This window comes from Prionailurus bengalensis, chromosome B1 (genome assembly GCF_016509475.1).
Source record: "Prionailurus bengalensis isolate Pbe53 chromosome B1, Fcat_Pben_1.1_paternal_pri, whole genome shotgun sequence".
In the NCBI taxonomy this organism is placed as follows: domain Eukaryota; kingdom Metazoa; phylum Chordata; class Mammalia; order Carnivora; family Felidae; genus Prionailurus; species Prionailurus bengalensis.
In genome coordinates this window covers 79508508-79521298 of record NC_057344.1, presented here as the reverse complement: position 1 = coordinate 79521298, position 12791 = coordinate 79508508, and the positions used below count along the sequence as shown (strand labels likewise).

General features: G+C 40.4%; 1 protein-coding gene across 2 annotated transcripts in view; it reads left to right on the top strand.

Moving 5' to 3' along the window:
• ARHGAP10 (Rho GTPase activating protein 10) overlaps positions 1 to 12791 on the top strand; it is a 326505-nt gene that overhangs the window by 289561 nt on the left and 24153 nt on the right. For both annotated transcript variants that reach the window (XM_043567800.1, XM_043567809.1), the window contains one exon: positions 7666 to 7825. In XM_043567800.1, the coding sequence (XP_043423735.1) occupies positions 7666 to 7825 (160 nt within the window). The remainder of the gene's footprint in view (positions 1 to 7665; positions 7826 to 12791) is intronic.

The window sequence follows — 12791 nt, the reverse complement described above, 5'->3', positions numbered from 1 at the left end:
ATGAATTTTGAATTTATTTTTGTGTATGATGTAAGAAAGTGGTCCAGTTTCTTTCTTTTGCATGTTATTGTCCAGTTTTCCCTGCACCATTTGCTGAAAAGACTGTCTTTTGCATATTGGCTATTCTTGACTGCTTTGTCAAAGATTAATTGACCGGGGCACCTGGGTGGCTCAGTCATTTAAGCGTCTGACTTCGGCTCAGGTCATGATCTCTCGGTTCGTGGGTTCAAGCCCACATCAGTTTCTGTGCTGACAGCTCAGAGTCTGGAGCCTGCTTTGGAATCTGTGTCTCTTTCTTCTCTCTGCCCCTTACCTACTCGCGTGCGCACACTCTCTCTCTTTCTCTCTCTCTCTCTCTCTCTCTCTCTCTCACAAAAATTAATGTTAAAAAAAAAAGATTAATTGAATGCATAATTGTGGGTTTATTTCTGGGTTTTCTATATTGTTCCATTGGTCTATGTACCTGTTTCTGTGCCAGTACCATATTGTTTTATTATCACAGCTTTGTAATATAACTTGAAGTCTGGAATAGTGATGCCTCCAGCTTTGCTTTGCTTTTTCAATATTGCTTTAGCTATTTGGGGTCTTTTGTGGTTCCATACAAATTTTAGGATTGTTTTTTTCTAGCTCTGTGAAAAATGCTATTGGTATTTTGATAGGAATTGCATTGAATGTGTCGATCGCTTTTAGACATTTTAACAATATTTGTTCTTCCAATCCATGAGCATGGCATGTCTTTTCATTGTGCAATATTTTCTTTATTCCCCTGTTTGGCGCTCTGAATTTTTTGAATTGAGGTCTCTGAAGATCCTTTAATTTTGAGGAGTTAGTGGTTATTTCTTTAAATCTCGATTTATTTCTTCTTTTGCGACCAGGGTAGGGTGTTGGCAATTTCACTTCTTTTCTATATTACAGATCTCTAAATATCTGAATTTTTTTATTTGTTGAGTTTGCTATCTTAGTTTTCTTTGCATTCTAGAAATTGTATAAGTCCATTGTGAATGAGGATTTTGTGTGTGTACTCGTGGCTGTGATGAGTTGGAACCTCCTTCTTTCTGCTCCTTTTTTTCCTACTCCCTTTCTGGCTCTTGCCTCAACCTAAGTGCTTTGGTTCAGAACCAGGTCTTATTATCCCTGCTCATAAATCACATCCTGGAGATGGGAGGGGTAGGCATGTCAAATCTAGTTTCCCTGCTGAGTGGGGAACTTGGTCATAGATTATTTGTTTCCGTATAGTTTGGAGAACATCTCCTAACCCCCAGTTCCACATGGAGAACCTGGTTCCAGCCCCCTGCCCCATGCCTGGTGTATCGTAGGTGTGTTGTACTTAGGACACCACAGGATTTAAATGTCTGTCTGGTTCTGCTGGTGTCAGTAGGTCCTGGAGTCAGTAATCCTTTGGCTTATGCTCCCACTGACCTCTGAAGCTCTGTTTCCATTCTGTTCCATAGATAGGTTTAACATATTTTTGAATGTAGTTATATCTTTTTATTTAGATATTTTTAAAATGTTATTTTATCATTTTGGTGGTGGTGGTAGCAGTGTATGTGGGAGGGAGGGGTGGGTTCTACTTAAAATTTCATTGCCTTCCTGCCTGGAAATTTCCTGACTGACCTTCATTGTAGAAGCATTACTGTGGTGTTAAAAGTATAGTTACTTTATTCTCAGTAAATGTTTCTTTGATCCTAGTGATGAACTGTTTGAGACTTAGAAGCACCTGTGACTATCCTGACTGACAGGTGGCATATTTGTGTACCTGTGTAGCTGTGGTGATGGCAGGTAACCCAGAAGCACAACTGTGAGACTTGCTGGAGTTAAGTTCGAGTTCGGTTAGGATACTGGATCTTTTCTTTCTATGCTTTTTTCTTTCCTCTTTTTGGTCCCCCTTTCCTTTTCTTTCTTATCTGCGAATACATAAACCAGGATGTTTAAGCAAGAAAAACGTGGAATATTCTTGCTACTAGGGAGACAATCCATTTCTGAGCAATAACAAAGTTTCTGTGGTTTCATAATGTATGCAAACATTTTTGGCTAAGTGGAAAACAGCAGGTAAGAGATTCAAAGGGAACTATCCCTGACTTCTTAACAGTTACAAAATCCGTTTGAGAGGAAGACAAAAAAGAAATGAAAGGGAAATGAAATGGAAGGGAAAACTCAAAGCCTTTTTCCCTCCAACAATACAGAAGCAGTTCTAATTAAGTGAAATGGCCAGAGATGAATGGAGAGAATCATTTGTCATCGTCAGAACAAGGAAGTTCAAAGTAAAAGCTTACCCATCTATTAAAATTAAGGAGATGAGCGTCCTCTTATGTTGTTAGATATGGTAGAACTATCAAGTTCTTGTTTCCTCCTCTAGCTCTAATTTTCTGCCAGTCTTTGAAGTTTTAGTTTATCATGAAAGTAAAACCCTTGTTCATGTACTCAGGGTCATTAAAAAAAATCAGACTAATAGTGAAATGCAGTAGCTATCATGAAAGGTATGTCCTCTTACATGCTATTTTGCCCAATTTTAGTGAAAACATATGTCTGTGAGGGAATCCTAAATATTTGCAAAGTAACACTTCTCTGTATTTATCTTAATAATCACAGCAACAGTCATGACCACCACCACCACCACCACCACCACCACCAATAATCTTGCTTTAAGGAGAAGCCTGATCATTACGGCTGAGGTTCCTCCAAGGTTCTCTTACTTTTCTGCAGCTTTCCTTTGTCTTCTTCCAATACCATGACTTCAGTTCTACCTCCATGACACTCAGAACACACGCGCGTGCGCGTGCGCACACACACATACACACCCCAACAGTAACTGTCGCAGACCTCTTTTCTGAGCTCTGGAGTGTATAACCAACCCTTTTCTGGCTATTTTCACCTGGATTTTTTTATTGACACCTCCAGCCCAGCCCAAGATGTCTGCAACTAGTTTTATGATCTCTCGCACCCAAATCCCTCCTTGCTTTTTATTCCCTATTTCAGGTAATAATTCTACCATTCATCTAGTTGCCTAAGTCAAGAACTTGAGAGTCATCTTAGGCTCCTCTCTCACCCTTCACCTTTATTCACAGAGTTCTAGTGACTGTACTACTGAATATCTCTCTTTAATATTTATACTGAGAGAGGGAGAGACAGAGAGCATGTGCATATGCAATTGTGTGTGAGTGGGGGAGGGGTAGAGAGAGGAAGAGAGAGAATCCCAAGCAGGCTCCATGTTGTCAGTGCAGAGCTGACATGGGGCTCAATCGTATGAACCATGAGATCATGACATAAGCTGAAATCAAGGGTTGGAGGCTTAACCGACTGAGCCACCCAAGTGCCCCAGTACTGAATACCTCTTGAGTCCATTCTCTGGATCATGTCACTTCCCTGCTTCATTCCTGCAGTAATTTCCCAATGACTATGGAACAAAGTCAGATACCCTAAGGTTATATATAACACCCCACTTCGTACTCTCATTTTCTGCCTTTGATCTTATTCTCCAGCCAAATCCAGCTACCTGTGGCTCTGGAAACTGCCACATTCTCTCTTGTTTCTATGCTTTCAACCTTGATATTTTCTCTGTCGGGTTCTTTCCATGCAAGTTTGGCAATAATTTCTTCCTTTTCCTGTTTCCTTTCTCCCTCTACCATTGGCAGGTTTGGAAACTTCTTTTTCTGGGTCTCAAAGCTCCTTGATACAATCCTAATACGACCAACACCACCTCCTGTTGTGTTTGTCTTTACCTGACTGTCTTCTGCACTGTACTGTGAGCACCTTTGGTTTAAGGACTAATTCTTCACATTTTATTTTATTTTATTTTATTTTATTTTGTTTTATTTTATTTTATTTATTTTTAAAATATAATTTATTGTCAAATTGGCTAACATACAATGTGGAAAGTGTGCTCTTGGATTTTGGGGTAGATTCCTGTGGTTCATTGCTTACCTACAACACCCAGTGCTCATCCTCAATGCCTATCACTCATTTTCCCTTCTTCCTCACCTCCCCCCCCCCCCCCCCCCCGCCATTCACCCTCAGTTTGTTCTCTGTATTTGAGACTCTCTTATGGTTTGCCTCCCTCCCTCTCTGCTTGTAACTGTTTTTTTCCCCTTCCCTTCCCCCATGGTCTTCTGTTAAGTTTCTCAAGATCCACATATGAGTGAAAACATATGATATCTGTCCTTCTCTGACTGACATATTTCACTCAGCATAATACCCTCCAGTTCCATCCGCGTTGCTACAAATCAGGCATCCCTGATTCTTCACCTTTATAACTAAGCATCTGTGGTGTGCCTTGTATGTAAGTAGAAGCCTAGTAAATGCTTGTTGATTGAATAAACAGGGTGAAAGATATCTGTGGCTTGAAAGGGGAGAAGATGATAATTGGAAGCTTTGTGCTGATTTTTTTAACAATACTTTGAGGTTTGCAGATTTGGTTTTCTCCTCTTCAATTCCTAGAGGCACTGGCTTTCCGTATTCATAATATTCCACATGACAGTGAGTCCACAGTATTTCCTGAAGATTTCTGGTTTGCCTGGCCCTGCATTATGTTCTCTAAGGATTACCAAGACTGAGGCCTAGTCTCCACCCTCAAAACATGCATAATGGAAATGGGGAATTAAAACCAGGTCGTGGCATTAGTGAATGCCAACTTGGTTGCTGCTGATAGTTGTGAGAGAGGAGAGAAGAGGCAGAAAAGGCAGTTGGCAAGTGCTTTGTGGAGAAGGTGGCAATTAAGCTGGATGCTGTGAAGAAGTCATTTTCTCTTCTAGGTGGTGGTAGTTCTATTTCTGGTGAGTTTCTTATCTCGGAGTCTGTTCATAACACAAGCCCTTCAGCACCATTTCTGCTCACTTACCGGAACAGTCTTGTTACTCACAGGTGATTTGTCTGCCTGTAGGTGCCTGTTAAAGGGTAACACCTAAGGGAACAGGTGTGTGACACTCCAAAGAAATGGAAGGTGAGAAACAATGAGAGTATCCAACCTCAATTCTCAAGTACAAATTAGTTTCATAGGATTCAAAACCTTTATTCCAGAAATCATTGAACGGAGAGTTTTTTTTGTTTTGTTTTGTTTTTGGAATAAGTTTTATTATATTCATACTAGTTAAAAAGTCATAGTTTGATTTGGGGGAACTAAGGCTTCAGAAATGGTTGTAAGTATTTAATGCTTATGTGCCTTTTTCCTCAAATGCAGTGATTCTCCAGTAGATAAGCTCATTCTAGAACAGTGGAGGAGAAAGGAATTCTGTGTGCACAGAAAGTAGGGTGAGGTATCTCTTCATTTGATCAGTTTGTGTAAACATATTCCCTTCTACCAATATTCTTTTCACTTGAGGGTTCAGATTGCTACTGTTTGGCAGGAAGGGAGAAAGAAATTCTCTTAATAGAATGTGATTTAATATGTTGAATGACCGTTGGTGCTGTGTCAGTCTGCTTGGGAAAAGAATTTGAAGCAATGTAGATGAGTTAGTGTATCTGGTTGTAAAAACATTTCAGGCATCTTTTGAAAGTAACACTAGACCCTTGCTTTCCATTTCCCCAAAGTTGCTTCTCATTGAAATGTTTCTCCTTGTAGGAATGAATCAGGGAATAACTGGCCCCAGACTCTCATTTGCTGCTGCTTTTGCTATGTCATGCGGTGCCCTAGAGACAGGGCATGAGGCCCAGAGAGCAGAGGGCCAGGATCCAGCCTCCTGAAGCCAGGAAGCTGCTTGCGCCTGACTCACTGCTGAGGTTATCCTGTTCTGCTTCAGAACTGATCCTATTTTGCTACTTCTAGCCAAGCCTTGAATTGGCAGCTGTCGTACAGGTACATGTTCAGGAGTTCCCAGGGAAGCCGGAGCTCCAGCCCCTTATTCTTGGGCATATTTGCAGAACAGAGCTGGATGGATCTGAACTATGCAGACATAGAAAGAGAAGTAGCTTTAGTTTCAAAGTGGACTGTGTCCCAGAATGAAAATAAATCAGAAGGAAATCCTGGTGGTCTATCAGCGGGTTATGGTTTATTTGCCTGAAAACTGGCCCACGTATGTGGGGCTGAGTTACTCCAAGTAGCTAGACACTTTTGTGGTGAAGGGCTGTGGAAAAAGTGACTTCACTGAAAGAGGAATCCTCCAGCCTTCTACGCTCCGCGTTTGTGAATGGGCACCGAGCACGGCTTCACAGGGACACTTAGACCAGGGTGGAGACCTGCCACCAGAGCTTGCATTCATCTCTTGTTTCAACGCACCTTTCTCGACGACACACTTAGGAAAGAAAAAGCTCAGAAAACTCTCCTCTACCAGAATCTTCTGCCCATGATTATCCTGGCATTCCCTCCTAACTGCCCCCATAAAGAATTCCTTTTTCCAGCCATCACTGCCATCTGTAACTCCTACTTTCCTGAATTCAACTTTTCTAGATCTCCATTTCTAAGATTCTCTCTCTTCGCCTGAGTTGTAAGCTGGGTCAGAGTTAAATAAGAATTATCTCTTACAATCAATTTTCAAGGTTAGCATCTTGGGATCTAGCTTAATCAGAGGCCAGAATTTCTCTTGTACTTCATTATGAGTAGGATTGAAATCTAAGATGGTTTTCTGAGAGCAAGATCCTTGCTGTTCCTGGCGTTCACGCAGGCTTTCCTTCTAGGACCGTGGCTGGGTTTTGGCCCTCCAGGTTGTGTATCATCTGCTTGATAGTTGTTGATCAACTATTGTGACCCATCATCTATAAAATCAAGGCAAAATCAGTGCCTCTTAGTAGCATATTTCTGCCTCTGCAAGGCAGCCTGGAGCAGTTAATATTTAATGGGGACTGTGAATGTGGCCGACGGGTCCAGGCTCTGATAGGTGCTGTTCAGGTATGTTATGGTAGCTGGGAGTGCCGTGAAAGTAAGAAGACCAGTTGAGGAAAACAGCTGCTCATGTGAGCTCTTTTTCATCTTCTCCATTTTTCCACCCCAGCCTATAATGTGTGCAAACGATACTAAATGTATTTCATAAAATGGTCCTCTGTGAATGAATAAATCATGCAATCCATTTAAAAAATGCTTTTTAGTTTTGGTTTAAAGTCATCCCTGCAGTCACTGCAGAGGCCTGATTCTTATATAACATCCTCCCTAATCTTCACAGGGAGATGGAAGTTTCTCTATGTCTGGGATTTTAATAAATTGAACTATTAAGTTGTAATCTAAGACACCAGCTCAGAAGACAAGGTCCCTTTAGAGTTGTTTAATTTATTACGCACTAAGTGGTGACTAGCAGTGTCTTAAAGAGGCTTCAGGTGACTGGAAAGTGAGAGGTTGGCCACTTTGGGGCTGGTGTACTGCTCTGAATTGTTCCTGAGGTTATCCTTGATTTACAACTGTGTTCCTTAGACATTAGGAAGTCATTGCGGCCACGACTGAGGCTTTCATCTTTCATTGGAACTGATTTTATTGTATTTTCTTGTGGGGGAAACACCCCTCTCTATGTATTATCTATGATTTAGTTTAAGCATTTTTGGTTAAAAGCAAAAACAAACAATTTAAAGACAGGACCCCTGAATAATCTCAGGGTAAATTATAAATATAATTTTGGATTTAATTTGATTGTATAATCAAATGATGCCATATAATTATTAATGGAGTGGGTTTTTTTTTTTTTTTCAATCTTCTGTGTATTTGTTTGGAAGTTCATGTTATTTTATTTTTTTTTTTCTCTTCCCTAGGTGACAGTCCTAACCTTCCTAAGGAGGACACTCCTACCAGTAATCTAGATTCACTTTCCTCCCCATCTCCCACGACTGCAGCTGTCCACGGGCCTCCTGGACCAGACAAAAACCACCTTCTCACAGATGGGGGCAGCTTTGGGGACTGGGCATCCCCTGTGTAAGTAGCTGTGTGTCTCTTTGGTGCTGAGGGAAGGAGGACTGGGACCTTCATTTTGAAGTTTATGTGCTGCATCGGTACTGAAGTGTTGGGTCTGAGGACCTCTGTTCTCTAATCAGTGGGACCACCTGAGGAAGCAGGACACATGAAAAAGGCCTCTCTTGACAGCATCTCTGAGTTCCCCATGTGGAAAAGTGGATAGGAGCTGTTTCAAATCTGTTTTGAGTTTAATTTGTGGCAGTTTTGGCTTGCACAGAGGAAATTTGTTATTGTCCTGCTCAGATACTCGGGATGTCCTCTCACCAACAGCATAAACTTTTAGACCTAGGATAGTGTGTGCATTGTGATCAATAGACTCTTGAAACTGTCAGTAGAATGATATTTTAGTTGTTTGAATTTTCAAGAGCTTTATGCCAGTGTTCTCTGTTTTCTCCATAACATGCTGCATACTTGACAACTGGTGAATGAAATATCTGATTTTGTCATCTCAGTTTGGCTTAGTGCCAGGTGTGTGCAGATCAGCTCAGGTATATTAGGACAAATATACCAAAACAAACAATACCATGGTCCTGGTTTGACTACATGGTTAGTCTTTCTGCGTTGACCAAGCTGTGGAATAAATGCGGATTGGTGGTGGGATGGGACATCAAAAGAGTGTCAAATTACAAACAAATGCTCAGAGAACAAAAACAAAAAAAGAATCCCACTAATAATTACATGCCATTACTTGATTAGTCAATCACATTACATCCAAAAATACATTTTATAATTCAGCCTTGAGAGTATTGGGGCGTCTTGTCTTCAAAGTTAAAAAACATTTTTTTTTTTTTAAATCAAAGTTGCCTAAAATAAGTCAGAGATAATGATGTCATCTGACCCTAGCTAGGCATTCTTGGGACTTTAAATGGAATCGGAAAGTGTTCCTCACATTACTCGGCTTTTTATAGTTACTGCTGGATTCACATGAAATCATTATGAACTTATTAAGTATTAAAAGGCTGGGAGACATTTGGTATGCTAAAATTTTGGGGTGACCTAAAGACTTTGAAAATGTAACTGAAAGTCCAAGTGGAACTCAAAATGTGGAAGCATTCTCCAGATGAAATTTATCCCCCCCCCAAGATTGTAACACATATATATTTAAATGCCAAAGAATGTGTATTGTGGACTTAAATTGCAAAGTACTCGAACATGCTTGTCATTTTTACTATTTTTTTTTCCAGAATAAAAATACTCTTTTCACTTTAGTGCTCCAAGCACCAGTGAAAGTGGTTACATAGGAACCTAGAATCTAATCCTGGGCACTCTGGGGGTAGAATTTGCATGGGTGCGTGTGGGTGCATGTGCATGTGTTTAAGCAAAAACCAGATTTCTAGTTATTTCTTTCAGTAAGTGTGTATCATAGTGGAGAACAGTTTAGTTAGTCCTACTTCTTGCGGAGTGGTTCTGTGGGAAAGTGACATTATAAGCCATGATATAGCCAATGCTCAATTCATAGCACGTTCATGCCTGAAACATGAAGAGCTTGATATTTTTGGTCATATAAATCAAACGAGGAGTGAATTCCCCAGCTTCCTATTCATACAAATTTTAAAATGTCATGGAAAGCACTCCGACACTGAGAGGCCAAAAAAGCAGGGGAGAAAATAAGTAGCTGAAACAAGTCTGGAAAGATTTGTGTTATAATTTGGACTTCCTCCTACTTCAAGAATTTGGTTCTTTCTGTGTAGTGGATAAAATGTATGTATATTTCTCTTGATTATATAGAGTGTTCCTTGTGTGTCTTTTGAGGGATTTTCTTCTAAGCATATTTCAGTCCAGATTGATCATGAAGCGAGGAATGCATCTCAAGCTTGAGCACACATCAGGATCACCTGGGGGGCTTGTGAAGCCCCCACTGCCGGCCCCTTCCCAGAGTGACCCTGAGGTTTGAGGGCCAGTCTCTGAGCATGCATTTCTAGCAGAATGCCAGGTGATACAGACAAATGTCCCGCCCTCCCCCTGGTTCCAGGCATGTGTGGTTGTAAACAGCTTCCCTGAGGAGTGCAATCAGGATCAGTGATACCTCTTCTTCACTTTATTTTCTTTTACGTCGTCTGGGATGGTGTGTTCCTGTCTTCAGGTCCCCCTCTGTGGCTCCCCCATACTTTGATTCTCTTTGCCTGAAATATCTCCCCCCTTCTTTGCTCAAGGCAATCTGACTTATCTTTAGGGTCTAATTTAGTTTCCACTCTAAAGAAGCTTTCTCTAGCTCTGTAGTCTACAGGAAGATTCTAAATATCTTTCTCTGTCTATACTCAATAATGGACATTGGGAAAATACTGCCTTCTAGTATTAGGTAATATTTACCTTTTAGTGTTAGTTGATATTTAAGTGGTATATGTGTATGTGTATGTGTATGCGTATCTATATACTCACAACAGTGTCTCTGCCTGCCTGCCTGCCCATTTATGTATTTTAGTTGGTGCAGGCTATAATAACAAAAATACTGTGAGAGCTTATTTATTTATTTCTGCTTAATGACAGAAATTTATTTCTCACAGTTCTAAAACTTAGATTTCCAAGATCAAGGTGTCTGCATGGCCGGGTTCTGGTGAGAGCCTGCTTCCAGTTTGTGGAGTGCTTGCTGGCTTTGTGACTCTTCTTATAAGGACACTAATTCCATTCATGAGGATTCTACCCTCAGTACATCACTGAATTCTACTTACTTTCCAAAGACCCCACTTCCTAATAGCATCACATGTGAGGAGGTAGGATTTTAACATATGAATTTTGGAAAGACACAAACATTCGGTCCACAGTACTATCTTTCCCTCATTCCAAGATAGATTATAAAAATTATTGATGATAGAAATTGAGTTTTATACTCTTCGAACTTTTTAGTGATCTTAACGTAGTTATTAAAGTAAGAAATAGAACATTATGCATTTATAAAAATGGACTCCTTTTGGAAATCTCCTTTCTTTCTGTATATCACTGAATGTCTGTTAAGTAACTGTGTTTCATTTCTGCTCCATCTTCCTTCTTCCTTGTAGAGATTAACAGCTCTTCCTCCAGGAATTTCACAGAATTAATCTCACCATTTTCTCTTTAGAGCATTTTTCTTTGTTTCCTTACCATTTGTAAATTTGGTTCTCATTGTGTGGTGTTTTTGTTTCTTTTTTTTTTTTTTTCCCAATCCATGATCTCTGCACACAAAGTATACAGTATTGAATAGAATAGGCTCTGAGTAAATACTGATTAAGACTCCTTTTAATGAAACTAAAATTGCTGTGGGGTCATTAAACCTCTACCGAGGGCTTTAAAAAAGGAGGCAATGCCTGGACTGCCTGGTTTTAATCCAGGGTAGTGATTCTATATTACAAAACATACACTTGCCTAATCTCATGTCCTGAAAAATCGACAACTGTATATGGATCACATAGGACCCCGGTAGCTCAGCTGGAAAGAAATGCCATGACCCTAGCCGCTGGAAAGCACATTTGCAGAGGGAAAGCTACAGCAGCAGAGATTCTGATCGGGGCAGTGTGTAAATACAGCAGTAGCCTCTGACAGGTAGAAAACAATACAGCAGAATTGGATTTCTTGGGTTTCTGCTGATGTTTATGACTTGTGGGTATTATTCATTGCAGTCAATCAATCTGGAGCTATTACTTACCTGTACACTCAGTAAGGTGATGGGGTGACTTCATTGCCAGTGAAGAATTGCTAGCTCAGTCTCCTTGGGGGACATTACATCATAGGTCAAGGTATTTCAGATGTTCCGAAGTCATTTTTTTTTTTTCCAATAAAGTAGTTTTCTCTAAACAGATTTTCTTCCATTGTAAATGATGGAACAGGTTCTTGACAAGTAATCCTTTTAGGTTCCCTGCCCCAAAAGAAATTCTCTTGTAAGAAATAGCAGCCATTGCTATCTGCTTCCCCCAAGATTTCAAATGAAAAGGAACAAACTCCTTTTGTGCGCACACTTTCCTACCTTCAAGATGGCGGCATCATAGAATAGTTTTTTGTAGCTGGGAATGTTGGTATCCCAAGGTATGGTTCATTGTGTGCTCTGGCAGGCCAGGCAGGCAGTAGATCCTTCTGTCCCATCTGATTAGAGGCTTGACTTAGTTTATGCTGAATATTAAGAAAGTCCTAACCCATCTTTCCCAGTTGCTGCCCAGAGCTCCTCTTGTGCAACAGATTCGTGCCTACCCAGACTTGATGCTGGTTGCTTGAAATCATCTGACAGTAGATTCCCACTCTCATTTACAGCCTTGGGCTGCATGTCTTCTGTAGGCTTAGTGTTGCACTCACTGGTAACCATTTGTATTCTTATCAATGAAATCACTTGCTTCGTTTGAGTTGTGCAATAGAGGTCCCATAGACAACTACTTGGCATTTTAAATTACTTGACTGTTGGTTCCATGATTGCTTTTTGGAAGTTGATGAAAATATTTGGTGGGTGATCTCACAGTACCTTTGAAGTTTGATTTGTGCCTTGGTGTACCATGACAAACCATGAGTGATTTGTCTGAAGTTTGGAAAACTAATCACCTTAAAACAACTTTTAACAGATGTCTGTGAAATTTGGCATACATCTAGAAACTATAAGATCGCGGTCATAGGTAAGCTTTGTCTCCACCTCCTCTTCCTCTCATTTTCTTCCCATTTACTGTCTTTTCCACCCCTTCAGGGAGGGCTACTTCAACCCCATCACTTCTTGATTTTACAGCTCCCAACCCTTCTTGGGCCAGGGGCAGTCAGTTCACCCTAGAAATTGGTATCTCATGTTTTTACCTCTCTTGAAATGATCATGGTTTAAAAAGAAAATAAGGAATTTACTTTTAAAACTTTTTTTTCCCCCACATCTGTTTTTTTTTCCCCCTGACTTGACTAAAATGAACACAGAGTACTTCTGTAGCAAAGGGAAGAAAGCTCTGTAAATTTAAAAAGAGATCTGGCGAAGGACAAATCGCCCATC